This window comes from Xiphophorus hellerii, chromosome 1 (assembly GCF_003331165.1).
Source record: "Xiphophorus hellerii strain 12219 chromosome 1, Xiphophorus_hellerii-4.1, whole genome shotgun sequence".
NCBI lineage: Eukaryota > Metazoa > Chordata > Actinopteri > Cyprinodontiformes > Poeciliidae > Xiphophorus > Xiphophorus hellerii.
This window is the reverse complement of record NC_045672.1, coordinates 3,520,102-3,547,441: the sequence shown is the minus strand read 5'-3', so window position 1 is coordinate 3,547,441 and position 27,340 is coordinate 3,520,102. Positions and strand designations below refer to the sequence as shown.

Below are 27,340 nucleotides of genomic sequence, written 5' to 3'. Positions count from 1 at the left end.
AGCAATTGGCAAACCTGGAGGAACTGTGCATCTGCTGAGCTCATTATACAAGCTGCTACTTAGTGAAACACTGGTAAAAATGTTGCTCAAAGGTCAATGGAGGAGCGATGTGATGACTTCCTGAAGCCAGAGTTTCTTAAAGAGCAAGAGTTTTAAAAAAACAGAGGTATTTTATTTATATTTATATAAATGAATGTAATATAGCTCTGTATATATATATATATATATATATATATATATATATATATATATATATATATATATATATATATATATATATATATATATATATAATTTTGATAACAACTGAAGGTCCCATAGTTACTTGATTATCCTATAAAACTGCTTTATGTGACTGTAAAACACATAATACTGCCCCTTTAAAACATACAGAGCAATTCAAAGTTTCTCATGCTATGACATAATGTTGTGCCATTATGATCTTAGCATCATCACTGTAATTCCCTCCAGAAACACGCTTCGTTTGTCTTGTCATTATGTACCACACGAAGTGGAAAGCTGACTCAGTTTAATTAGCCGCTAGCATAATTACATCTCTGCTTATCTCAACACTTTCCTAAACATACTCCCTTCAGCCCTCCATCTTTTTCTTTCCGAAAGAAACTTGGCAGCAGAACAGATGTCATGAGTTTTCCCAGAGCTGCTGCCCCCACTCATGGAAATGACACTTTGGCTCCGACTCCACCCTGGAAGCAGAAAGGGATTATTAAGAGGGAGTAAAGGATTCATACCGTTGGATTTATTCATCCTTTGGTATGAGACCAGATTCTTACATCTCTGAAAAACAACAATAAAAACGTGATGCATTTCTAAAACCCACCATGCTAAATTAGGTTCATTTAAATATTTTTTCTATTGCTGTGTTTTTGTATTACATCACATACACTTCAGAAGATCATGGTATCAGATATAATGGGGCGTGTACTACATGATATCATTAGTCAGTAGATTTCCTAACTTCTCTTAGGATCATGTTGTTACGAAATCCTTGACAGACACATTCTCATATTAATAATGTCATAAATAAACACTGCAGATATATTCAGTAAATCCTTGACTATTGCCAGAGGAGAAGCTTGTCTAATTTCATGTAACATCCTTCGTTTGTTTGACTTGTCTCTGTTTTATGTCTTGCATGCTCAGACTTGGTCTGGACTGTTGTTGAGTCTGGAGTCTGGAGACGGCGCTTCTTTCTTTGGGGTTAGTCAGCATTATCAGCCTCTGTTTCTAGATGAGTCTCAGATTTGAGGGATAGATAGTTTGAGCACAAAAAGAATTTGGGTTGAACGCTTAGGTCAATGCATTTTGTTTTGGAAAAGCTATGTGACCATGTTGGCGTTTAATTATTCTGTCTGTAGGACATTTATGAAATAGTGAAATAAATGAATGACATGAGCATCTTTAGTCTCTAAAAGAAGTCTTTCAAAACCTAGGAAACAACGTTTGGTTTATCAAATGGAAGCTACCAGTTAGCTAAGAGTAGCTAGCTTCATTAGCAAACAGTACTTGTCCATTTAGAGGCAAAATATTCAGGCTGCTCAAAAAGGAATAGACACTGGAACTACAAACAGCCAAAGGTTATATTATTATTATTTGTATATAGCTTTCTTTTTCCAGCTGCTTCATTTTCTTTATTTCTTAACACATATCAGTTACATGTCAGGTTTGCACTTCATCAAAAGATTTTGGTGTGAAAGAGGACCACAGTCTGTTACTGCAAATCAAGAAAGTAGTTAAAATGTCATCTGAGAAATATTTTGTGCTAGTAGGGAACTAATTTACAGATGATTGCCATCACACTGTCACAGAGTTGGACTTCACTCTCTCCTCTTATAAGGAAGTTTTCTGCTGTATGCTAAATTGAACACAGCAGCAAGATTATCTGAAGTGAAGGCAAAACATCCAGGGGTCATTTTCTGTTTGTTGACCTGACCCAGAATGCCTTTAAAATGAGATCACTGCGGGAGTCTCTCTCTCATCGACTCAGTCGCTTCAGTGTCCGGAGGCCCAGATCTGGCCCAAAAGTCCACAGGAACCATTTTTGTTTGCTTTTTGGCCGACTTACATAAGAATACAGCGTCTTGGCCAAACCTGACAGCTAGACGCTTTAAAGCTGTGATCGGGCTGGCCACTCTCATTTCAATTTCCCAGCTTCACACATTCTTTTGAAGTTTATAAAAGGGTTTATTTGCAGTGTATAATTAGAAAGGGTTCAATAAGACGGGAAGACCTCCACCTGGTGTTGAGCTAAGTTTCTTAACTTCTAGAAAGTTTCTCTTCAATAACTATAGCTGTCTTGTCATGGTGATTTCGAGGGCTATAAATGTTTGACAGAATGACTTGCTGTATTTTCAGCTCCCACAAACCTTCTTTAACCCACTCCCTTGTATCAGGTGGGCTGGTTAATCATTACAAAATCCAAAGGGCCGCAATCTACTCATTTTCCGACTTTCACAGGCCACACTAATTCCTGTACAGTGGCTCTCAAAAGTCTACAGTACCTAGTTAAAATGTCAGGGATTTGTAAATATGAATTAAATTGGGATGTTTTTTCTAGATTCAATGTGACAATTCAACATAAAAACAAAGAAGGGAAATAAAAGGTGGAATGATCTTTTTGCATGCTTTCAGGAACCTTTTGATTTCATTTCAGGATTTAGTCTTTTTCGGTCTGGCAGCATCCCACATCTTAACTTTATCCTTTTTGCTCACACTACTTTGTAGCAGAAGAAAACACGTGTGTAAAACACAACAAGTCCAGAAACTCTGTTTCTTCAGAGCTGCTGTTTCTTGGCAGCCTTACCTATCATTCTCTGTCTTTCATTTTCAAACACTTTGTAGAAACGTCCAGTTTTTGACTTTCCACTGATGTCCCAAATTTTCTCTAATTATTGATTACTATATTCATTATGTCAGGGTGTATATATTTTGCTGTGGAACCTTTTTAATGTCCTTCTTCTGACTGGTACCTTTGTATGTTGAGATTGCAAAATTCTAACATTCCATGACTATCCAACAGAGTATTGGAACTCTATCATCTAACTACAGTGAATTCAAGGAGTCTGGTCGCTAGTGAAAACTTTGAAAAGATCAGTTTTTCAGTTGAATCAGGATATATGCGGGATTAATATATAGACCTTGTATTTTTAACAGGCGTGTGTGCACTTTTGAGAGACACTCTACATTCAGTTTTACCTGTAGTTATTTCTCTTCCTCTGCCCTCATTTGTCAGCCTTCTTTCCAACCATGAGGACCTTTAGCTGCATTTTGCAACCGACCGACCCGATGTGGGGTGAAAGATAAAGCCTGGTTTCCCAGCAGCAGAGAGCACTGAAAATCCTTTTTTGGTCATATCACAGCAAACTGAGGCTCAATAAGCAAACCACGAGGAAGAACTACGTGGACTCAGTACTGAAAACCGTTTGGCATCCAGTAGCAGTCTGAGAGGGATTGTTTGAAAGATAAAGATCAAGGAAAGAGTTTATACCCCTATGATTAAATATCGATTTATGTAACGGGGGATTTCACTTTCCTGAAGCATGACATCAACAATTTCATTTGTTTTCCCTCGTATTGCGTAATGTCTGTGGCCAGCAGATATACCCAGAGTTTCTGCAGTGTTTCAGTGTTGCTGTGCAGACACCAGGGGGAGAGATGTGTTCATATCTTGAATCAATAAATAGCTACAGGAACCAACTTTTTTTTTAAAGCTCTCTGTCATCATCTCTTTACAAAAGTGTCGCCCAGTAGCATTTGTTGAAATCCAGGAGCACATCCTGTAGCGCTTAAGAGAAGAAAAGAACAAGCTGACTTCCTTCCTGTCTGTAAATGTGCTCTAAAAGTAGCTCCCTTGGGTACAACACTCCCACCTTAGAGGATGTGGTAAAGAATAGGGAACAGGACAAGACTTCTTTTGGTATATAAAATATTTGCACCTAAAATTACTCAGTTCCAACAGAAAACTAGGCTTTATTGGTCAAATCTTCAATCTAGCATCTGTACTCAATAAACAGCTCATCATTCAAACCCTGCATGAGAAGAATCTTTAGTACTTAGAAGAGCTTTTTTTGGCAGTCACGACTTGCTGCATAAATGACCGACATCTTCACCTGAAACAAGTCTGAACATCGAGACACCATTGGAATCATCGTCCTGTTTAAGGGTCCCATAATGTCTAAGCCTGAACTTCCTCGTCTTGCCCACTGCAGGTTTCCAGTGCCAGGGCAAGCAGAGCAGCCATGTAGCATCACTGAGTCACCACCTTACCTGACTGTAGGCATGGTGTTTTTTCCAGCGACTGCTTCATCATTTTACCTCTTCCCTAACTCTAAGCCATATTGATACTTCTGATTCAGAGGCCTCTAAAGTATCAGTTTTGATTCATCATGGCTCAGACAAGACCACCAAAACCTCTTTGATTTACATATTTATGAACAAATTGAAGCCGATTGTCATTGAAACAGAGTCCTGGCTCCCTGCTGGGAGGGCAAAAAACAGCTTGCTGACGATGACTACCGTTGGTTTTAGCTGTCAAGTTATCGACACAAATAGCTAACGCTTAAATGTATGTGTGAAATATGACAAATAAGTTGCAGTACTTTGCTTCTGTCAACACTATGACAACTAGATAAGATTCACAGGTTAGTGAAATATTTTAGTAAAAAAATATATGATGGAAGTAGGCCAGTTACACTATCTTGACTTTGACAACCGTAACATAGGTGTGCTGTGCAATTCGGTGTGTTTCAGTTCAGTTAAACAAAAAAGGCGACCTACACACCAACTCTGACAGATCATCGGTAGAGCAGGTAGTTTAACTACACGGCTATGAATAGAAAGTAAAGGAGTCATCTTTTTGCCATCTAACATTGTACGCATGTGCAAAATTTCTATATATAAACAATAACATGCAACATGTCTATAGGCCTTTTGCTTTCAGTTGAGGGTTACTGGCCTCCTACCGTTTCACTAACAGGTCAGCTGTTTCCAGCTTCCTCTGAGAATGTAGCTATTGTTCCTCAACTGTAAACTTTTGAACAGCTGCGGTTCCAGCAGTATCTCTTGGAACATTCAGGGCTTTTGCTATCTTCCACCTTGTTGCACAACTTTTTGGAAAATTCGCTTGATATTTTGTAGCTTGCGGTTATATGTCACAGTCTCGTGTCCAGATATTTTAGGTGTTTTTGTCTCTAAGAATTTAGAGACTGCTGTAGTTCCTGCAGATAGGATTTAATGTTGAAGAAATATCATGTTTTAACTATTAAGCTTCTGTGTGATTTGTTTCTTGCAAATGCCTGAAAATTGAGAATTTTGCTACTAAATCTAATTTGCAATGAGGGTTGCAGGTGCAGCTGTGGTTTGGTCAAGGGGGTGCAACCTGTAGCTTCAGAAACCATAAAGGAAATGTTTTTGATTATGGACACAAGAACAAAATGGTTATTTTAGGAGTTTTAAAATAACTTCTTATGCAAAATCTACATATGATATCTACAAAAAAGTAACTAGCTTCAAACTGTGCTGCCTATCTTTCTCTGTTTTATATGTTTATAGAAAAATAGAGAAATACATTTTTGTTTCATTTTGTTAACTTTTATAATAAAACATTGTATTGATTACATATTTATAAATGTCATTTTGTGGCTCTCAATGAGTTTTATTATGTAGCAGCAGTAGCAAAAGTGGCTCTTTGAACGGAGAAGGTTGCTGACCCCTGGGTCAGGTTGAAACCACGACCACAGATTGAATAAGAAAGCCCTCATGTCTGTGCTCTCTGGAGATTTTCTTGATTAGAAGCATCCAGGTATTAAATAACTGAGCAGAGAATTAAAAAGATGAGAGTTGGGAATCTTTCCTGCATGACTGGTGTGAACAGAACTGTGACGGTTTTGTCCCAGCCTGTTAAGGTTGAGATTATGACTTAACATCAGATACTGTTTGCACTGTCGGTGAGCTTTCATACATCCCGAAAACACCTTTTATTGTGACATGTTCCTCTGAAAGACAACTTTTCAAGGAAGAGAAGTCAGATGTTCTGCATGCAATTCTTGCTTTTTCTTACTTTTCTAGCACATTTCAATAATAAGATATAGTTATAGTATATGGATGTACCTAAAATATCTTGTTGAAATAGTTTTTTTTCCAAAATTCTCGATTTACATTTCAATATAATGTTTAGGTTGCTGGATGTACAGTAGTCACACTGGAGTAAATGCCCACATGACCATCGATGCTAAAGACTGAAGAGAGCTGATATGAGAGAGTGGAGGGAGGGAAATGTAGATTTGGATTTGATAATATTCACCAATCACATCAGTATTGCATGTATTTTTTATTTTTTTAAATATACATTGGTTAAAAACTGTAGAGCTACATGGGCTGTTTGTTTCATGCATTTACTGCTTTCTCACTAATTACTATTCGGATCACAAAAACAAATTAAACTCTTTTATTCAGTGTTACTGCTGCTGTTTTTAACGTACTATCTGACAGCTTCTTTTACATTGTTACCAGGGAAAAGAAGGCAGGCTGAGAGAATCTCCATGCTATTGTGAATGAAATGCAAATTTACTGGTAAAATCACAATGAGGTTTTATTATTGAGAAGATTTACTGCTTGTTTTCTCCGAGCGTCTTTATCCTGGTCCCTAAGAGAGAGTATAAGTAATGATGTCTCTCAAGCCCTTGGTTACCTTATTTTTATCTGAAAATAAACATGCAAAGGAAAAGAGAATAAACTATGAAAGGAAGGTGGACAGTTTTGTGCCAAGTCTGAGGACTTTTCACTGGGAGCAACAACAACCAGTGAGTTGTTGGAAAAGGAGGCTTTTAGTTTTGCTCCGAATAACAGAAAAGATCAGAAATTGCTGACATAAATACAGGGTGTGCTTGTAATACCTCGGAACAGGGTGCTCTTATAGGTAAGCCAGTTGAACTACTATACATGTTTTTAAACTGTGGGAAAAAGCCAGAAAAACTGGGGAGGTCTTATGAACATCATTAACACAGAAGCACAGAGAAGACATAGAAAGTATGGAACTAGAGATTGAGACTAGTAGACAGTCACAATTTTTACAGTCTGTCAGAAAAAAACAACACCAACAGAAAAAACCTGTTCTTGCCATGAATGTTCTTGCAGAATGGAGGCTCTCACTCACGGTCCATTCATGTTAGAACCACCACTGGTTACAAATTTTACCCTAAAGATACAAGGTTGTGGTTCATTTCAAATTTGAGCTCCACACAATTTGTTTGTGGTGAACATGGATAACGTTGCGTTATTTAAGTTTTGGCTGTGATTACAAACACTTTTGATGATTAAAAACAGTGTTTATAGAAAAACAAAAATGGGCTGGTTATTGTGGGAAATGAACCAGTTTTTCTTATCTCCTTTCACAGACTTTTAAGAGAGATCTGTTATATTCTGTTTACATGGAATCGTAATGCATGAAAGAATTACCATACGAGACACCACTAAATATTAACCAGAGATTTATTTTCTGTCGTAAATCAGACTGGTTCACATCTAACCTCTAGAGATAAATTCTCTCTGGCTCCTCGTTCTCACTCTATACCTCAATCACATGGACTTGGGTTTCACATTGGGAAACCAGCCAAAGCTTTGTCAAGATTATGTTACACAGACCTTTTCACACGAGAGCAAAGAACTGGAGATTAAATGATGTGAATTTCCTGGCTTGTGCCTCTGAACTGTGTGAATATGATTGCGTGTCTCTCCTGCCGGGAGATGGTGTTAGGACAGTTTCAGTGGAACCATTAGAGCTCTGTTAAACATAGACCCTCCTTTTCCTGTGATGGAATTCCTCTCAACAAAAATAAAATCCCCAAGCAATCCCTATAATTAGAGCTCCCCTCCTCTCTAATAGCAGCCAACAGTAAGTGGATTATGGATTTGGAAAAGATAATTAATAGGGAAGCAAAATCCATACTGAATGTACTTTGAGACAAATGCTTTTTTTTTTTTTTTTTTTTTACCCCTCCAGGGGGTCTTTTTGTGGGCTCTAGTGTCCCTTATATGACAGTAGGCTGACAGGAAACGGGGAAGGAGAGGGGGGAAGACATGCGGCAAATGTCGTCGGATCCGGGAGTCGAACCCGCGACGGCCGCGTCGAGGACTGAAGGCCTCCAAATACGGGTCGCGCCAACCACTACGCCACCACGGCACGCCCCGAGACAAATGCTTTTATATGTTAAATATGTTCTTATTTCTTCAAAATATGTATTTGTTTTATTATGAGCATAAAAACCATCTTGCCATTTTACTAAAATGGTCACCAGAACACCTTTTCACACAATTATCAAAAATGTATAAACCACTATACAATTAACTGGGGAACAGTTAATTGTATAGTGGCAGTTTTTTTTCTTAGAAAAGGCAAAAGTGTGTAATAGAAGACTGTAATTGGCTATAAATCCAAAATAACCTCTCAGACTTGATAGGTTTGCTTATCATCATACATTCTTGACTGTTAGATCTTACACTATAATGATGGATAATAAAGTCCCAACTACTATGTTTGTTTACCTTAGTCAACTATATATTCAACATTTTTATTACCCCAGGGGTGGCAGATATGGGTGCATTACTCCTTTCTGTTCTGACATGACAGAAACTGCACCTTTAGGTAATCTCCACTTAAAACTGGACTCTTTTGTACTTAAGCCTTTAATTGTTACTACTGACCCTTTGCAAATGCACCACTTGAACACTTTGATAGTATTGAATGGAGTGACTGATTGTTTTCCCAAGTTGTTTTTGCCAGTGTAGCCATGACGTCCACTTGTTGAGGTCAAGCTAATTTACCCGTGGAAGTAGCCCTTCTAGTGGGGACTCAGACAGCGGCATTTACAAAAGTTGGAATTAGCTAGCTAAGAAAACGCCTCATATCTTCTCCCTCCTGATGTTTTTGTTGAGTTGACCAAATTGCTGACTTTGCCTGAATTTATGCCACATATCACAATGTCATAAACAATTTTTCCCTTTACACCAGAGAAGACAAAAGTATTTTTCGTACATGCTAGGCTTCATGGTGGTGGGTCATCTTCTCCATGGTTACTAATGATTAGACCTTCACCATAATATTAGATTTGATTGCATCTTAGTGAGCTTACTAACTGAAGTATATGATGTTATTTTTTTCATATTGTAGTGTTCACTGTGTAACCAAATACACCGAGGGCTGCCAGTCCTTAGGATTGATGGCTGCTTTCCATCATTGTGGTCTTTCTTCATCAAAGGGTTTACAATAAAATGACAAGTTGGGTTTGCATCCTTGTCTGTTTGTGCACCCTGTGATCATTTTTACAGTGAAATCAACTAAATGACAGAGATATTATCCTACCAACTGTCTGTTTTATGACAAGCTTTAAAGGAGTTAACGTGCGCACAGTATATGTTGATGTCTGTCATGGTGGAGAGGGCTGTTTTCTTAACAGCGTGACGTCGCTGTCAAACGGCCTATAGAAGGTTTTAGGAAAATAGCTTTTGTTATTAGACAGTTGTTAAATAAGGAGGCCCTGAAGGGCCATTGTAAGGACCCAACTTTTATTTCTGACCAAACTTATCTTGTTTCATCCCAGAAGAAAACCTACAAAAGACTAGGAGGGAGGTTTCTCTTCCAGTGGGAGAACCACCCTAAATGTCCAATCAGAGAATACAATGAGGACAAATGGCCTCCACACTTTTTTAATTTTTAAAAGAAATTTAAAACCATGTACCTATTTACAATTACTCATTGCTTTGTGTTGGCCTGCTTTATAAAATCCCAGTAAAATACAATGAATTTTGTGGGTTTAACATAAAAAAGTAAGAAAGTTCAAGAGGGCTGAATGCTTTTGCAAAGCACTGCTGATTAGAGGTCTTGAAATTACATTTTGCTGTATCTGAAGTAATTGTAAAATGTGTTTTTTTTAATGATAGGCAGTGTACTCCGTCTATCTGATTTTAGACATGTGAAAACATAGAATGGTCGCTTTTAAACTAAAGGCTTTGTTCAGATGGCAAGGAAAGATTTGCTCTGTAGTTTTTTTGCGTTTCACATGGTTTTCATTCATCAAGGGTTACTTTATTCTTATAATATAATAAGATATAATAAATGCACTTGTAAAAGATTTCTTGTCAGAACTTTATAGTTTGTTGTGAAAACCATTCGAAGGAGCGCATGTAGTTTAATATGTTTCAGCCAAGAATAGAGCTGCTGTGTCTCACTTGCACTTTCAATCATTTACCCTCTGCTCTGGAATGTGAGCGGTTTACTCATTTAAGGAATGTCAAGGTTATTGAAACTGCTTTGGATAACAAGATTAAGGCCTCTGAAAGGAGAAACAATGGACTCTGGATGCCTTTAACCTGATGAACTCTGCTGCGGAGGCTCTTTCTGCAGGAGCTGGTCTAGGCGGGATGAAAGCGCAGCAGAGAGAGCCTCGCTGCTGTATTTTTAGTACAGCATAGGCGGCAATCATCGTACTCCTTTGGGCGTGCGGCGCGCAGCTCTCTGGTCACCAAGTTCTTTTGGTTAGTTTCCACAGAAACCAGACGAATGAGTCAACTCAACAAGTTCAGCCAATGAAGCCTTTCAGTTTGGGAAGTGAGCCCTGGATTTCCAGCTTGCTCCCCACACAGCAGCTCTGGAAAAATGGAGAAGTAGAGTGTGGGGGATGGAGCAAACAGTGGCTGCATGATGGATGTGTTCCCAGCTCTGGTCTTACTTAATCTCCCTTCTGCTCCTCCTTCTTTACCTCTTCTGCTCTCTGTTCTCCCACCAGTTTTTCGCCTCTTTTCATATGTCCCTCACCTTCTCACCTTTTCTCCTCCCCTGCCTGTTATCTTCTTGCCCTCCTGGTCCCTTTGCCCCTTTGTAGTCATTTCCCGTCTACAGCATCAAACACACTGGCAGATCAACAGAAGGGAAAACATGTTTCTTCTCAGATGTCATTTCCAGTTAATTTTATTGAGCCATCACTGCTTGACAGTCTCATTTTATTGGATGAATCACTGTTTTAGTAAAACATTTACTCGTCACTGTTTGGATTTTGATTTCAGGGTTTGATTAGGGCCACTTCCTGTGTCCTGTCTGTTCAACGTATTTCTAGCATTTTGTGTTTTTTTCTGGCAGCTAATCTTCAGCAGCTTTCACCTTTTGACCTTTTCTTGTTTCTCTCGATCTCCCTACACACATGCAGAGCTGTGAAAGAGTAATTGCCACCATCTAGACTGACTTAGACTTGGTTTGATTGAGGTCAGAGTTCATGTTTTAACAATAAGAAAGAGACCAGGAATCCATTGGAGAGTTCCCATGGCTAGTCTGACTCAAGTTTGACAGGAAACATCTTTTACTTCTTCAGAAAATATTTGTTTTCCTCTGAAAAAAAAGTGGAACTTTTTTTAAGAATGTGCATTTTGGTAAATTAACAACATAGCAATTGTCAAACATGGTGGTGATGGTATGACTGTCTGGGATTGTCCCAAGCAGGATAATGATCTAAAGAAGACCAGTATGTGGCCAACACACTTCGTTCAGTTCGTCTGTTGCCATTGCTACAACTACAAACAGACTACAATTCTAAAAACAGCACAGAAAACTTACATCATTCTTCAAACTTCTCCTTCTGTCTGTGTCAGACTCCTCCAGTAGCTTGCCATCGTCAATGTGTTGCATGACCATCTATTAAGTTAACAGGTTGCATCGTATGACACTAAAGCAAAAACAGTAGAAATGTGTAAGATGGCAAATGCTTTCCCCAGCGCTGTGCAGTGCCTCCTTTCTACAACCCATTATTTCCTTGTTTTGGCCTCACTGGGAGGAGGCTTAATGAACTGGGAGCACTGGATGACTGACTGGACTGGTCACACCCTCCAGATGTGTGGGGCAGAGGGAATCACACATGACGTTTTCTTGTGTGTGAAAGTGGGAGATGATTCATTGTTTGTACGTGATGAACTGTTTTATTGCGAAAAGGAAGAGGGATTTAAAACTGTTGTTTTTTCCTTCTTTTTTATCGCAGGACCCTGACCTGCTAAGATTGACTCGTGTGTGACTTGGAGAAAGTTCTGATTTTTCAAACAGTTTACATTAACTCTTGACTTGTGTCGATAACAACCACCAGGCTGTTCTAGTTAACATTAATTAAAAGGTTTCTGTGAATGACGGCTTATGAAAGCTGCAGTCTGGCTGATGCAATTCAACTGCAACAAAGATATGTGGAGTTCATCTGTGTTTAACCTCATTTTTAGTGTGTGTGTTTGCACCATTTATCGGTGTCGACACTCTTAAAGATTGTCAGTTTAAATCAATTTGAAAACATTTTTCTCTGTGTGGGAGAGCTGTGGGGAGGATTTATCTCAGAGCAACGTCACCTCATTCCTGAACCAGTTACATATTTACTGTTATTGTTACTTGAAGAATAGCTTTAGTGTGCCTGTACACAATGATATGCGCTGATACTGAAAGGTGCTGCAATGCAAAATGGTCTTGCAACAGTAATCCCTCTTTTGAATAATTTTCCCACTTCTGCATATTAAAAACTTTTAACATCTTTTATTGACATTTCATGTGACAGGCCATTGGAAAATTCACTTTTGTGAACTATATACCACATTATAATGTTATTCCCTCATAAAAAACATACCTGAGATGTTGCGTTGTTTCCCTCATGCACATTTGAGGAATCCTTGAATTTTCCATGGCAACCATTTGAGGTTGCCTTAATGCTCACTCCTGCAATGCACCTCAAGACTAGCAGCAGCAGCAATTAGCAAACACCTTGTGACACTGCTGAGTCTGCTGAGCTCATCATGCAAACTACTTCTCAGTCCAGTTCTTTTTGGATTAAAAATGTCTTCATTGAGGAGTGAAGAGCATCATGGAGAAGCATTGCTGTTGCTGAGGGTTGGAAAGGTTATGAAGTTTTTAGAGAGACAGATGCCAATTTGAAGGCAGTTCAAATCTGTCAGTTATGATGCAAAGTCATGTTTGATTTATACAGCATTTTCATAACAACTGAAGGTAACAGTTACTTGATTGTGCTATAAAACTGCAGAATGGCAAGAGGTACGGCCTTGTCTACCAGACATATGTTTTTTGACTTTGGGAAGAAACAAGAGTACCCAGAGAAAACTACAGAAGCACCAAGCTGCAAAACAGTAAGAAAAGTCAATAGCTTCTTTATGAAGCCACTTTCAACCCAGGATGCAAACAAGTCATTCATGTATTGTTACGTGTTTTGTAGGAATCAAATAGTTTTACTCCAACCTCAAACATCCATTAAACAAAAGGCCCTTTAAGTGGTGTTTGAACTATGTAGATCCTGAGATGCACACAAAAAAGTTGGGGAATTACTTCAGTCAAATCTCAAAAATGGTTCCTGGGGTTGGAAAAAATGCAATGCTTCCCTTTGGATAGAATTAGTAAAAGCATGGACCTTTATGTAGTTATCAGTGATTTAATTCACTGCAGAGAAAAAACGTGCATGGAATCATAATGACCCTTTTTTTCCTTGGATCGAGTTTAAGACGTAAAGGGAGTAACTGCCTGAAGCAAACCCACCCACTCTGCAGAGTAGAAAGGGAAAAGCTCCCTTTGAGGCCCACTGAGGGTACCAGGCTTACCATACAGAACTGTACTTTGTTTTTCTCTTCCTGCCCCTATAAACCCTTCGTCTTTCCAGCATGAAATTCCTCTCTTTTCAGTTTTGCATCAACAGCATCTTATTGGGAGAACATAATATAAAGCATATGGATTCATGTGATAACAGAACCCACTAAAAGTCATTTAGATAATCAGAAAAGACAGCTTTATGATCATTCCCATAATGGCATTTGGTGGAGCTGCTTCAAAGACTCCCTATAGCATACAGCCACAAATACTTTACCCAACAGCTGCTGGAACTGGAAAAGTTAGTGATTAGCAGAAGACTAAGTGCAGTAGTTTGTAAGTATAGTCATCATCTTCTTTCCAAACATGTTCCTAACCAATAAATTGTCCCCTTTTCTCTATATCTGCATGAACAGCTCAGGCTCACGCCCAGTGTTATTTATGCCTTGATTCAGCTGAGGCTCAAAAGGGGTTATTTGTTTTGGACGGTTCACAGGGGTTTAGACTGATATAAACTCAAATAAACAGAAAGCGACAGACAAGACCTCACTGACCGCCACCAGCATGGCATGGGAGTAAAGGCTGCTGGCCGATAATCGGACAAGGCGTAGTACTGGAGGTCAGAGGGAATTTCTCAGAAGTAGAAAGAATTTCCTGAAGTCAGTGTCAACTTAGTTGTGTAGAAGGAAAAGGAAGGGCACCAAAAACCAATTAGTGTGTATGGAGAGGACATTCCTTCTTGCATCCTCATTCTTGTTTCTTAGTTTGTGTTGATTTCAGTGATTAAAGTATTCAGTTCATGTGAAATTTTTAATAAATGAAGATACTTTCCTCACTCACCCAACTTAACTTCTACCTTTGGGAAACAGCACAGACAAATAATGAATAAATCTTGAATAGTCAAAGGTGTTTGGATTCAGGTGTTTTTCAGATTCACTCTACATTGAACTGCAGCTACCACTAAAAACATTGTGTGTTAAGTTTTCAGTGATAATTGATATTATATATGCATGTTGTTTGTTGCTATGGTTTCTTGGTTTAGTTTTTTTTCTCTTTCTGCAGACTTTGAGTGTTGACTTGTAATTTCTTAAATCTTCTTTCTCTTCTCTTCTCTCCTTTTCCTGTAAACTTTCCCCCCCGGACTTTTTTTCTGAGTCCATTATATTTTAAATAAACTCAAAGCAATTTTTAACTTCTGGACAGCAGACATAAAAAGAAGTTAAAATATCCTACATATGGAAGAAGTTCACTGTAGACATATATTTCTATGATGGCCCAACATTAGAAATAATAGGTATGAAAACTGAACCCACACTTCTGAAGGTTCTGGACATCCAAAATAAAACCACATCAACCATTACATACTCATTATTTGCACTCCTGTCAGGCAGACATAATTATGGGAAACTTTCCAATATCCAGTGTCATCCTGCACCATCTCTCAGCAACTGGCATCATCACTCTTTTCTAGTACAAAAGAATGGCATGTGGAGTTAATGCAAATCCAATACAGTTGCACTTGTTGATAGGTTACATGTCTGTAATCGCGATGTCTGCTTGTACTGAATGCCAAACGCTTTATTAACTGCCTGAGAACACAGACACGTATGCTCTAGATATGCCCACTCCTTTCAAATCAGTCATTTACACAGCTCTCGCAGGTCTGCATAGCCAAATTACAATCCAGACAAAACATTCTAAGGGTTTATGTTATTTTTAATGTATGTGTAATGAGGGAGTGAACGCTTTTACATGTAGTTCTTAAAAAAGGTATTTCATATAATAGAGAATGGAAGTGTTAACGTCATACAGATAAAGGGGAAAGACCATTGAAACCTTTTCTATTATTCATCACAATTTTTTCTAGTAATTGTATTGATGCTAATTATTTTTCTTTCTTTATTTTTGTTACCAAACAAACCCTGTCTGAACTTTAAGCGTTTTTTAACACAAAAACATTGTCCTGCTTTTTGATGATAGACCAGCCCAAAGTAGCACAAAGTGCTTCTACAACTCATCAAAAGCACCAAAAAGAAGTCACACACATGATTTGCAATTTTTACTTTCAGGTTTTATTCTGGTTATTACAAGGTTTGTTCGCTGGATTTAACATCCTGGCTTTGTGACACCACTTTCCCATCCACCAGAGTCTGAGTGACTGTCACCACTTTAGTCTGCACCGTCTTTTGCTCAAGAGCGTCCTCCAGTCTGTTAGATTGAAAAAGAGGAGAAGAAATACTGTTAGTCATAGTTTACAGTTAAATATGATGTTTTGATACTTTAAGGTAAAGGCAGCCTTGTTAAAATCCAGCATCTGAAATGTTGCATTGACACAGAAGAATCCCTTTTACTTTCCCTATCAATGATACTCCATCAGTCTTTGCATAAGCTTATTTAAATTGGATATGCAAAATCATGTCTGGGCTGAACAACTGCTTGTTTTGTGTGATTATTCACTCAGTCCTTTCATCACCTGAACCTGCATCACCTGCACTTTTGCATCTTGCCCATTGTGTCTCTTCATACTCACTGTAAGTCAGCGCCTCCATCCATCAGCCTCCTGTACTCGATGATCTCAGCCTCCAGCTTCTCCTTGATGTTCAGCAAGTTTTCGTACTCTCGTGAGTTTTGCTGAATGTCAGTGCGGATCTTAGCTAGCTCTTCCTGCAGCCTCAGGATGATCGCATTGTACTTCTCCACCTCCATGTTATACCGTATCTCGATGTCACGCAGGGTGGCCTCCAAGGAGGCTTTCTGTCAGAAAACGACATTTTTCAGCTTAGATAAGAAGAACATTACATGTTAAGGTTTGGTTGGTGCTGTGTAACAGTTAGCTGTGTAACATTTTTACAGTCAGTAGTTTGTCACTATTATTTCTAAATTCTCTTATGTGAGTAAAATTATGTGAAATCCCATCCCAGGATGGCATTATAAGGGTGAGGATTCCATAAAGTGATTGTTACCAAACTGAGCGTGGATTGAAGTTCAATGTCCAAGGCTTGTTGTCTCCTCCTAGTTTCGCTCATCGTTGTCGTGGCCTCCTTCAGAGCTGTCGAGCTCTCAGTCACCTGGACCTGCACCTCTGTGATCTAAATACAAAATAATATATGTAGTTTCTACAAGTAATACTTCAAAAATACATACCGTAATTCAGTAATTCAAAATCTACCCTCAATTTATAGCTTCTGAGCTGAATTGTGTTGTACCTGAGAATTATGCCATGCTTTGAGTTCTTCCTGGTTCTTGAGTGCTATCCTCTCATACTTCTCTCTCATTTCCTCCATTATTCTGGCCAGGTCGTGGCCTTTAGGAGCATCAACATCCACACGGACGCCAGCGTGTGCAATCTGGGCACGCAGCTCAGTTACATCCTGTTGGGGAGGAAATAGTCAGGGAGTGATTTCCTGAAAGGTTAGACGGGTCATCCCATGCAAAGAAGTTAAGAAACAAGGGTTTTGGCAAGAATGTTGGTTCTTTTGCACCTGAGTAATGGTGAAATGGATCAATGAAATTCTCCTTGAACAGTTGTTCTCTTCTCAATACTCATAAAAGCACTTACTTCCTCATGGTTCTTCTTCAAGGTGATCAGCTCTGCTTTTAGAGACTCAATGTCCCCTTCGAGGTGCAAACGTGCGACATTAGTGTCATCCAGAAGCTTCCTGAGTCTGGCTACGTCAGCCTCCACAGTCTGCCTCATGGACAGCTCATACTCCATCCTGTGAATGAATCCCTTACTTCAGACAGGTTTGTGATGCCAGGAATAAACTTTCATTTTGAAACCATCATTAAATACTCACTTGACTCTGAAGTCATCTGATGCCAGTCGTGCATTGTCAACTGCAATTGCAAGATGGGCGTTGCCTTTGACCATGTCAAAGATCTGAAAGGTTTCAAGAAAATAAAATTATTTTATTTGGAATGGAACATTTCTTTTCCAATGATTTTTATGTATTTTCAGTTTTCAAGTAACTTCCATCACAAAATGTAGCTGAATTGGGTCGAGTCAATCGCTGACCTTTAATAGGCAATAAACTTTTGTTGCCGCAAGTTTTATCAACTGATTGTGGTTGTAAATGTTTACATATCAGTGCAGATAACCAGAGCCTTTGCCATGTAGAAGGTGTAAAGTAGCTTAGCCATAATTGACTATTGCCTAAGCCTGAAAAGACATTCACAAGGTTTCACACGAAGTACAACTAAAAAGACATTTTGATGCGTTATCTTGCCATATAAACTAACTCCAGTTCTTAAACTAAAGCACTGAAGCTCTTAAAGCTCAGTCCGGATGACTGACATAGGTCTTGTGATTTACTGGAAAACTGCCTTGGATGCAACTCCCCTCTTGGCTGTCGACTATAGGAGCTAGGTACCACCAAACTGAATAACAGTTACCAAAAATATGTAGATGAATGGATGGAGTGTTTTGTTACTTTTGGTATTTTGTGCTATGACATGAGTAATTTATCTGATAGGGGCCCTTGAAGTGCCTTCTTCCAATCAGAACAATGACCTACTGAGTAAACCTTATAAAACACCCATGTACAGGGGTTTTAAGAAAGGGCTAAAATGTTACATAAAAGTGTGAGCTGTCCATCCGTTATCATGATAAAGCTTTTTGCTCACCTTGCCTTTCAGCTCCGTGATGGTGGCGTAGTATTTGCTATAGTCCCGTCCTTCCAAGGGCCCTCTCTTCTCAACGACCTCCCTGATCTTGATCTCCAGACTTTTGTTGGCCTTCTCTAGATTCCTAACCGTCTCCAGGTAGTTGGCAAGACGGCCATTCAGATGCTGCATGGCAATCTTTTCATTTCCAATTGCCAAGGTTCCAGAGCCTGACTCAGAGGATTGGTAGTCGTACCCCCCACCAAAGCCGCTGCCAACCCGAGTGGAATATGAAGCAGTGGAGATCCTGGTTCCATGGCCCCCAGCGCCTCCGCTTACGCTGTAAGCATACCCTGTTGCCGGTCTGCCAGAGGCACTGGAGTACCCAAGGGTTTGGGAGGACTGGCGTCTATACAGAGACTCCATGGCTGAGAGAAGTTTGCTGATCAATCAAAGGCAAAATTGACACAAGTTAGAACAGACAAGCCGGAAGCTGAGAGTGAAGAACAAAGAAGGTGTTTGGGGGTCTTATATATATCACCGAATACCAGTACTCCTCCCTGCCACTCCTCTTCTATCTTTATTACATTTGTACCTTTTTTAGACTTTGCCCCTTTCAGGCAATATATCTATAAAAGACTAAATGTGTGCTGACTTTTCATGGAAACTGGGAGATGACAGGAAGTGAGTCTCGCATGTCGAAATTAATGGCGCAAATAATGTTCAGGGTACCAAATGTGTATATTTTCAACATCTGAAAGACATAAATTGCTCTCGTTTGGGGAACAGCTTATAAATTCATCAGTTGCTTTAGGAATTTTTTTTTTCTTTTTTTCCATCTGTAAGAAACTATGGCTTGAAACAAAATGCCCTATTCATTTGGGAGAGAACAGATCAAAGCCAGCATGATTTGCACTAGTAGAGCCTTTTTATTCAAAATGAAAGTGGAAGAGTTTATTCTGGCAGAGATGTGTTACTAACAGACCAAGAAAAACAACGCCAGACGGCTCAAAGGGCCTATCGTTACCCAAACGTCTGTTCTCTACTTTGGAGGCTTAAAAGCTCTTAAAAGTTAACCTTCCTGCAATTGTTCCGATTTTTATTTTTGAAGTATGAATCTCCACAGTATAGGGCTTATGGAAAGTAAATGCAGAGATCATCAGTGAACAAAGTGAAGGATATGATGCTTATCATACAGGAACTCTAGGAGGCCCATTTTTTATTACTTTCACTGTTTGCTTACAATTGTAATGCCAAGCAAAAGACCCTTTGATGATAATCTGGAAGAAATAACACAGTTTGACATTCAGATTTTTTTCAAAAGAACTTTATTGAAATGTTTAATCACCACCGAGCAGCAGACAGACCAAATTGGGAAAAAGGAAAACCAAAGGCAAAAAGATGTATTTTGAAATGGTTTTTAATTGGACCCTTTTCAATTTGAAATTTCTCTCAATTTGTTAGATTTGTGATAGATTGACAAAATCTACCAATTGCAAACTATTGTAAACATCTAAAGGACAGCAAACAATGACATAAATAAACCAAGATTAAATAAATAACTGATGATTTTGTTTTCCTCTCATCCAATTTCCATCAGCCTCTGCAACAACTGGTTGGCCTGGGTGTGAAGCTTAACAAAGAGCTCAGATCTTATGAGTATCTCTTGCATATAAAGTTTGATACATTTATAAAAACGAATACTTTGCTAATTGTTTTCTTGTTTTAGTGTTTCTTGGGTCTTTCAATCACATGCTATGATTAAAGGTTCTTCGTTTCTGTGCTGGAGGAGACCACTTTCCCATCCACCAGGGTCTGTGTGACGGTCATTACTTTGGTCTTGGTCATTGTTTTCTGCTCTTCTAAGGCATCCTGAAGCCTACAGGAAAACATCAAATTTCTGTTAGTCTCTACAAATTTGATGAAGTAGGGTTTTTAGATGGTTTGTGCAAAAATTGTACTCACTTGAAGTCTCCACCGTCCAGCAGCCGCCTGTATGTTGCAATCTCGGCCTCCAGTTTCATTTTTGTGTTCAGCAGGGCCTCGTAATCCTGTGACTGCAGCTGGATCTGGTTCCTCAGCTGCGTGAGCTCCGCCTCCAGGCCCAGGAGAACAGCATTAAGGGACTCTATCTCCATGTTGTAGCGCAACTCTGTGTCCCTCAGCGTACCCTCCAGAGAGCCTTTCTGTAAGGACAATGAAGGGTTTTTAAGGGTTTACACAGTGATCATCAGAGTGTAAAGCTTGTGTCAACAATGTAACGGTGAGCAACATGAAGAGAGTGTGCTGACTTGGACATTGTTGTGAGGGAGGATAAGCTTGTGTTGAGGTAAATGAAGTATGTGCTGACTGCTATCTTCTTACCAGGCTCTTCTGTGACTCCAGTTCAATCTCCAGGGTTTGTATCTGTCTGCGCAAGTCGTTTATCTCTGTCTGGGCGCCCTTGAGGGCCTCTGTGTTCTGTGACACCTGTGTCTGAACTTCTACAATCTGAAATTAAAAGATGTGTTAATCACTTGATCATTGATAAAAGGAGAAAAGCTTTCTTGAGTGAAGACAGCTTTTTAAAAAAAATCATTTACCTGAGATTCATGCCACACTTTGAGATCCTCCTGGTTCTTCTTTGCCATCTTTTCATACTTAGCCCTAATTTCTGCCATGATCTGGGCCAGATCTTGACCCTTTGGAGCGTCAACATCTACGTGAACACCAGACTGGGCTATCTGGTTACGAAGCTCCATGACTTCCTAAAAGAAACACAAAAATGGACACAAGTATTATTAGCAAACCCTAGGACTGTAATAATGAGCTCAGCTCACAAACCAATACTTGATGTGAATAGGACAAGATTCTAGCTATATTTTGTCTTTATACTTTTTACAAACAATATAAGGCCTAATTCAGGGGACAGTGGCACAGATGGTAGGAATTCGTCGTCTAACCAGTGATTAATGGGTCAAACCCCCACTCTGTCCTTTTTGTCATTGTGTCCTTGGTGAAGACAGTTCGCCCACTTTGCCTGCTGGTGGTGGTCAAAGGGCCCTGCAGTTGTATGGTAAGTTACAAGGTGGCTACAATGTAGCTTACCATATCAGTGTGTGAATGGGTGAATGACTGAATGTAGTGTGAAGCAGAGTCCTCTGACTTGATAAATTGCTACACAAGTACAGGCCATTTACCATAGTTTATGCCTTCTTGTTTGTTCAACTACCCACCAAGCAATAGATCCTATATGTAATTTACCTGCTCTGTAGGCTCAATTAGATTTTCCTGCCCAGATATTTGTGAATAGGTTAATATATTAAAGGTTTTATGAATCTCCAATGGTGTTTTAGAGAATGTGAAAGATTCTGTTCATTGTAGACTTTTTCAGTTCAAATCTGAGGAGATTTTAGGGGATTGAATGAAGTCCAGACTCAAAAAAAGCCCCTCAAAAAACATTGAAGTTGCACTCTTTGTTGTCAGTATGAGGTACACAGGTGGGATTTTAGTGGCAAATAGCCCATAGCCAATTCATTGTCACAATACAAATGCTAATACCAAGAACTTCCAAAGACCTACCGCCTGGTAAGATGGTTCTTAAAGTGAAGGGCTTCGTTCAAGGCTAATGTCAACAGGTTTTTATTGTTCAACTCAAGACAACTCAAGTACTGCTTCCTCTCTTACTACAAAATTAGAGTTCTGCAGTAGAAATCCAGGATCACCAGCTTAAAGCATACATCTTTACATTCAGGGCACGTAGTAATGGCTTAAACGTAGTACGAACAAAATTATGTACCTACAGCAACGTGAGGGCATTGCACCACACAGACATCACTTGAATAATAAATATCCAGGCATTGTTTTTCTTAGATCTACTAGTTTTATTTTTTGCTTGGTTTATTTTTTACTCTGTTTTTGATCTTGTTTGACTTCTCAAAAATGCACAAACAAATCAATGTTTAACAAACACAATGGATGACTGGTGAACCATGACCTGTCTGTGACTCCAGGCCTCCTCTAAGCCATAATCATATGCTATGGCCAGATAAATATACAGGAGTCATATCTAAATCTTTGTCTGGGTACGTAAATAGTTAGTTTAATACTTTCCTCAGTAAACAAATGGCTGTGTTTTGGCTTCTCTGCTCGAATTCCAATCATTTTAATTCTGCGGTGCTGTTTCCAAGTGTGGACTGTAAGGAATTTTATGATGAGGCTTCCCACAGAATTCACACACAGATATTTTAGATGTCTTAGCAGATTTAAACGTGGAGTTTTCTCACGCCTGTTTTTAAGAACGCCCTGCAGCTGACCACACGGCATCTTTGTGTGCTTTAGGTAAATGTCTACAGCAGGAGTTATTAAGATGAGCTTGTGTGCAAATATTTATCCAGATACCTCAAGGGTGTGGACCTTTGCTTAAGTGTTTTCAGGAGTATTTCTTGAAGTATATTTGTGCAGTGCAGTAGCATAGCTGGAATAGCGTTGGCTTTAAACTCACATTTTCATGGTTCTTTTTGAGGTGGATGAGCTCTTCTTTCAGGGTTTCGATCTCACTCTCCAGGTTCATGCGGCTCAGGTTGGTGTCATCGATGAGTTTCCTCAGACCGACGATGTCGGCCTCCACAGACTGACGAATGGCCAGCTCAGACTCGTATCTGAACAATACACAACCACAAACAGCATATCAGATACTAAATTATCATCAGGAATATCTTGTGTTATGGAATTACATGTCTTGTAGTCAAGGATAAAATATTTTGTGTTTGTTTCTTTAGGACTGAATGTACACAAAATTTAGAGGTCACCATTCAATTCTGCTGCCACTGGCCAGCTGTGTTTGCTTACGTCTATGACACAACTGCAGCGTCTCCACCGCTTATGATGCAAGGGTGCTGATTTATGACTACGAGACAAATGACTGCCTCCTTAGATCATGACAGGATTTATTCATTGCACTACCCAGACCCATTCTGTAGTAAAACAGGGTGTGTGCCCACAGATGTCTGCCTTTGTGTTTTACAATATTAGCGGCATAGCAGGCGGGTCTTACTTTACTCTGAAGTCATCGGCTGCCAGACGAGCATTGTCGATGTTGAGAACCAGTCGGGCATTGTCGGTGGTGGCATCAAAAATCTGGAAAATGTTAACAAAACAAATCTTAATACGTCTTAGAGTTGAAGAAATAAACTACACCAAAAAAATACTCAAAAAAACAGATACCACTTATCCTTTTCAGCACAATAATCTGTTTTGTAGGTAATTTTTCATGTTGCATATATGTTAATTTGAAACTAGCTAAGCTAAGCTAAGCTAAAGACTGATTAAAGTTAAAAAGTATTACACCTACTCGGAGCTAACCTAAAGGAGATTTACAACTAATTTAGTTAAAATTGCTCTATAAAGGGCTTTAACTAACATTGGTAGGAAGAAGCTAAGCTAGCTATTTTTCGTACTATTAAGCAAACCTCAGCTAACTAGCTGGCAGTAGCAGCACTCAAGTAGCTAAATATAACACAAATTTGTAAATGGTCCTGCAATATCTCTTTGATAAATGCTTTTGAAAATAGTATTAGAACCTTAAAGTATTCTGACTAAAAGCTAAGCTTAGAAGGTAATGTAAAAAAAAAAAGTTTTACTGGTTGTGTACATTTATGCCAAGCCAGGATCGATGCCTTCTGGTAGCAGCAACAGAAGTTGCTAAATATAAAACATGACACACAGTTTTACAATTGTACTGGTTTAGCTCTTTGAGAAATGTTGAAAACTTAAAAATATATCCTGACACAACAAACAAAACATCAACTTTAAACTAAAGGATCATAAAATTTGCTTATTTCATGAACCTATAAAAGGATTGGAGAGAAAATGTCACTGCCTGTTGGTGCATTCAGGGACAGTGAGAGTTAACCACTTTTAAAACCAGGTGGTTGCTTTAGCAGTCACGGTAAGGTTGATAAGGCTGGCATGAACAGCAGGTAGGCAACCAGGTGACAAAGTCCATGAGCCAATAAAAAACTGCCAGGCAGCTCTTCTGCTCCAGAGAGCAGGATCTATCCTGTTAACATTTGCATGACCCAGGTGGTGATTTGGTGGTTGTGTGTGTGTGCGTGGGTGTGTGTGCTTGTCCAGTCTTGTGATTGTGTGTGTATGTGGGTTTCTCCATGGATAGTTGACTTAGTGTGTTGATCTGTTTTAGCTTTGCTGTGACAGTCACTGTTTTCTAAGATAAAACTGAGGTGGAAGGGCACTAACTTAGCAATTATCTGTTTTAAGCAAGACAAAAAATAGCCAACCCTTACCCCCCAATGTTTGTTTATATAAACTTTGCTCCCTTCGTATTTGTAAAACAACCCCAGTTTAATAAAGTATTTCCTGTTATGTGATTTGAAAGATAAACCCCTTTATATAATTTTTGCTTCAGATTTTAAAAAAGAAATTCCACTTCTGCTGACCTTGATGCTTCTGAACTGCTACTCAAAGGGTTAGAACAAAAGTACTTTTTGGGTTTCCCAATACTGAAGGAACCTAGCCAACACAAATGGAATGGTTTCATTAGATTAAAAAAAACTCCTTTGACTCATTCTAACTCATTCTGACCTCTTTTTATAGAATATGAAGTAAACATCTGTAAACCAACTACTTCTAGCTTATTACTCATTTGAGTGGCAGACTTATTAGTAAGTTCTTAGGCTGGCATACAGAAGATACAGAGATTGTCATCTCTTGACATTCCCTTTTCTGTGTGATCTGCCTTTTCTGCTATTGTTCAGCTAGATCCAATGAAAGAAAATCATAGTTGAAACTGTAATGAATGGGCCTGGAAGTTGACTTTTAAAGTTGGACTTTTTCCACTTTTGTTATGCTTTGGTTTCCTGTCTGTGCGATCGCTGACGCTGTTACATTCCTCCTCCATACTGTTTCCGGTGGAGACTTTGGGCCCCTCTGGCATGCAGCGTAGGAATTTATTAAAACAGAAAATGCCTTGACGCATGTACGAGTTGCATTTTAATAAGAAACCAGAGCTGTTCATTAGTTTTATCACATTTGTAATGTTAGATATTGCAATTTTTACTGTACTCTTTAGTCTGGATTGATTTCTTTTGAGGTCAACAGATCCCAAATCTTTCATTTCCCCAACATCTCACTGTGGTTCTCCTTTTTCACTCTAGCGGTCCATCACATATTTTCTTTTCAACACTTCATAATAAACACATTCCCATGTCTGCCCATTTCATCCCCCCACCCTTCCCTCCTTACCTTCTTCCTCAGGTCATCAATGATGGGCTGGTATTTGCTGTAGTCTCTGAAGTCAGGTCCGCTCTTCTCCAGGGCCTCTTTGATCTTTATCTCCAGCTTGTGGTTGGCCTTCTCCAGGTTCCTCACCGTCTCCAGGTAGCTCGCCAGTCGGTCATTCAGGTTCTGCATGGCGAACTTCTCATTGCCCATGATGTCTGCGCTGTTCCCGCTCACCTGGACGCTGCTGGAGAACCCCCCGGCCCCGGCGCCGCCTCCCATCCCGGCTCCCATCCCGGTTCCCAGGGAGCTTCTGTAGCTGGAGGACACGCTGATGCGGGAGCCACCAGCACCGCCGTGGATGGACTGGGCCTTGTAGACAGGAGCGGAGGTGCGGGTGATGGACATGGCAGGGGCCCTGCTGCTGGTAGAGGAACGCATGGAGTATGCAGTTTGCCTGGTAGTTTGCATGGTTGCTCTAGAGTGTTGAGACTCAGTGAGACAGACTGTGAGTCAAAGAGAGAGAGAGGCTGAGGGGACAGAAATTGGAGCTCACAGACAAGCGGCAGGAGGAGAGGGGGAAGCCTTTTAGAATATATAAGCGCGTGGACTAACAGGTCCGCCCCTCAGTCCACCCCTTAATGTCTCCTCCCTGTTTTCCACAAAGAGGAACTCAAAACCACATCGTTGCACTCCTCAGCTCTCCTGAGGGATGTGAAGGAAAGTTTTGTAGGAAATAATTGACAATAATAGTTGGACATTTAGTGTAAAAAAAAAAAAAAAAAAGCCTCAAGGCTTGTTTTAATTTCTTATTTAATCACCACTTCATTAATGATTTAGAAAGAATTTTAACATGATTGATTCTTTCTCATAATGGCATGCATTGTCCCAGTTACAGATGTGAATATTGAAAACACTAATTAAGAAAGAATGTTACAACCAAGTTAACATGAATGGTAATTTGTTGGATGATGCTATAGATGAGTATAAAATCAAGTTCATACTTCTACACTGCAAAAGCACAAACTCATGCAAAGTATTTTGGGTCTAGTGCAAATACCTTAATACACTTCAAATAAGACACAAAACTAACTCACAGGAGTCTCCCCCTTCTTCTTCTCAGCAAGATGTGAGTTTATTTTAAGTCAATAATTCCTTAATATTGATGAAAAATGACTAGTTCCATTGGGATAATATTTTACTTATAACATTGGAAAAATATCTTGTTATAAGTGAAATAATCTAATACTTTTTCTGTTTATATAATTTAGTTTATTATTGGACCTTATTGGAAACTACTTCCAATAAGGTCAAACTCAAACCAGTGACGTATTCAATCTGGTCCAAATATACTGGAATTACAAAAACTCACTTTAAATTCAAAAAGGTGTTGCTTAACTTGCTAACTGACAACAACCATGTTGGTGTTATTACAGTGTAATGTCACACACCCTCCACCCTGATTTTAGCTAATTTCAGGGAATTTTACTCACCTAATTTCATCACCCCATGCGATGGACTGGATGAGGTCATGTCACTCATGGTGAGTGACTATTTCAACTGAAACAAGCAATTACGCTACATGTCATCAACTGGTTTATACTTATCTCTCACTGCGGCATCTTAAACTGTCTGAAGAATTGCACCATGTCTGACAAATAAATCCAACAGAAACTCTAATGTGTGTTTGAAGCATAGTTTTGTTCCAGATGTTATGTGCAACACTGTTTGTTGTCTGTCTCGCAGAGCCGGATGTCTGTCCGATTGCCCACCACCCCTTTCCATAAAGGATACGGTCAAACAAAGGAACAATTCCACAGACTGTTAGTAGATACCTGAGAACAATGACTTTCTGCAGCAGTAAACATATTTCAGGGGCCCTCCTGTTGC

The 27,340-nt window shown here is 39.3% G+C and overlaps 2 protein-coding genes and 1 long non-coding RNA gene across 3 annotated transcripts in view; all 3 read right to left on the bottom strand.

The window, feature by feature from the left end:
• LOC116720590 (uncharacterized) overlaps nt 1-27,340 on the bottom strand; it is a 957,300-nt gene that overhangs the window by 331,436 nt on the left and 598,524 nt on the right. The window lies entirely within an intron of this gene.
• LOC116720470 (keratin, type I cytoskeletal 18-like) lies at nt 15,680-18,743 on the bottom strand. The gene is made up of 7 exons (XM_032563763.1): nt 18,254-18,743; nt 17,428-17,510; nt 17,190-17,346; nt 16,837-17,001; nt 16,594-16,719; nt 16,161-16,384; nt 15,680-15,838 (listed from the first exon to the last, which is right to left on the bottom strand). The coding sequence occupies exons 1-7, from the start codon at nt 18,656-18,658 to the stop codon at nt 15,715-15,717; spliced, it is 1,284 nt and encodes a 427-aa protein (XP_032419654.1). The 5' UTR covers nt 18,659-18,743; the 3' UTR covers nt 15,680-15,714.
• LOC116720463 (keratin, type I cytoskeletal 18-like) lies at nt 19,544-26,032 on the bottom strand. The gene is made up of 7 exons (XM_032563754.1): nt 25,475-26,032; nt 23,268-23,350; nt 22,716-22,872; nt 20,815-20,979; nt 20,597-20,722; nt 20,198-20,418; nt 19,544-20,111 (listed from the first exon to the last, which is right to left on the bottom strand). Exons 1-7 carry the CDS (start codon nt 25,919-25,921, stop codon nt 19,994-19,996), a joined length of 1,317 nt encoding a protein of 438 aa, XP_032419645.1. The 5' UTR covers nt 25,922-26,032; the 3' UTR covers nt 19,544-19,993.

Bases quoted from the DNA above. Each gene is read 5' to 3' on its own strand.
- LOC116720470 (XM_032563763.1), bottom strand. From the start codon at position 18,658: ATGGAGTCTCTGTATAGACGCCAGTCCTCCCAAACCCTTGGGTACTCC. The intron at 17,511-18,253 runs GTGAGCAAAAAG...GAAACCTTTCAG, and splicing joins TCACGGAGCTGAAAGGCAAG to ATCTTTGACATGGTCAAAGG. The intron at 17,347-17,427 runs GTGAGTATTTAA...ATTCATTCACAG, and splicing joins TCAGATGACTTCAGAGTCAA to GATGGAGTATGAGCTGTCCA.
- LOC116720463 (XM_032563754.1), bottom strand. From the start codon at position 25,921: ATGCAAACTACCAGGCAAACTGCATACTCCATGCGTTCCTCTACCAGC. The intron at 20,723-20,814 runs GTAAATGATTTT...TTTTAATTTCAG, and splicing joins AAGTGTGGCATGAATCTCAG to ATTGTAGAAGTTCAGACACA. The intron at 20,419-20,596 runs GTAAGAAGATAG...TTGTCCTTACAG, and splicing joins TGGAGTCACAGAAGAGCCTG to AAAGGCTCTCTGGAGGGTAC.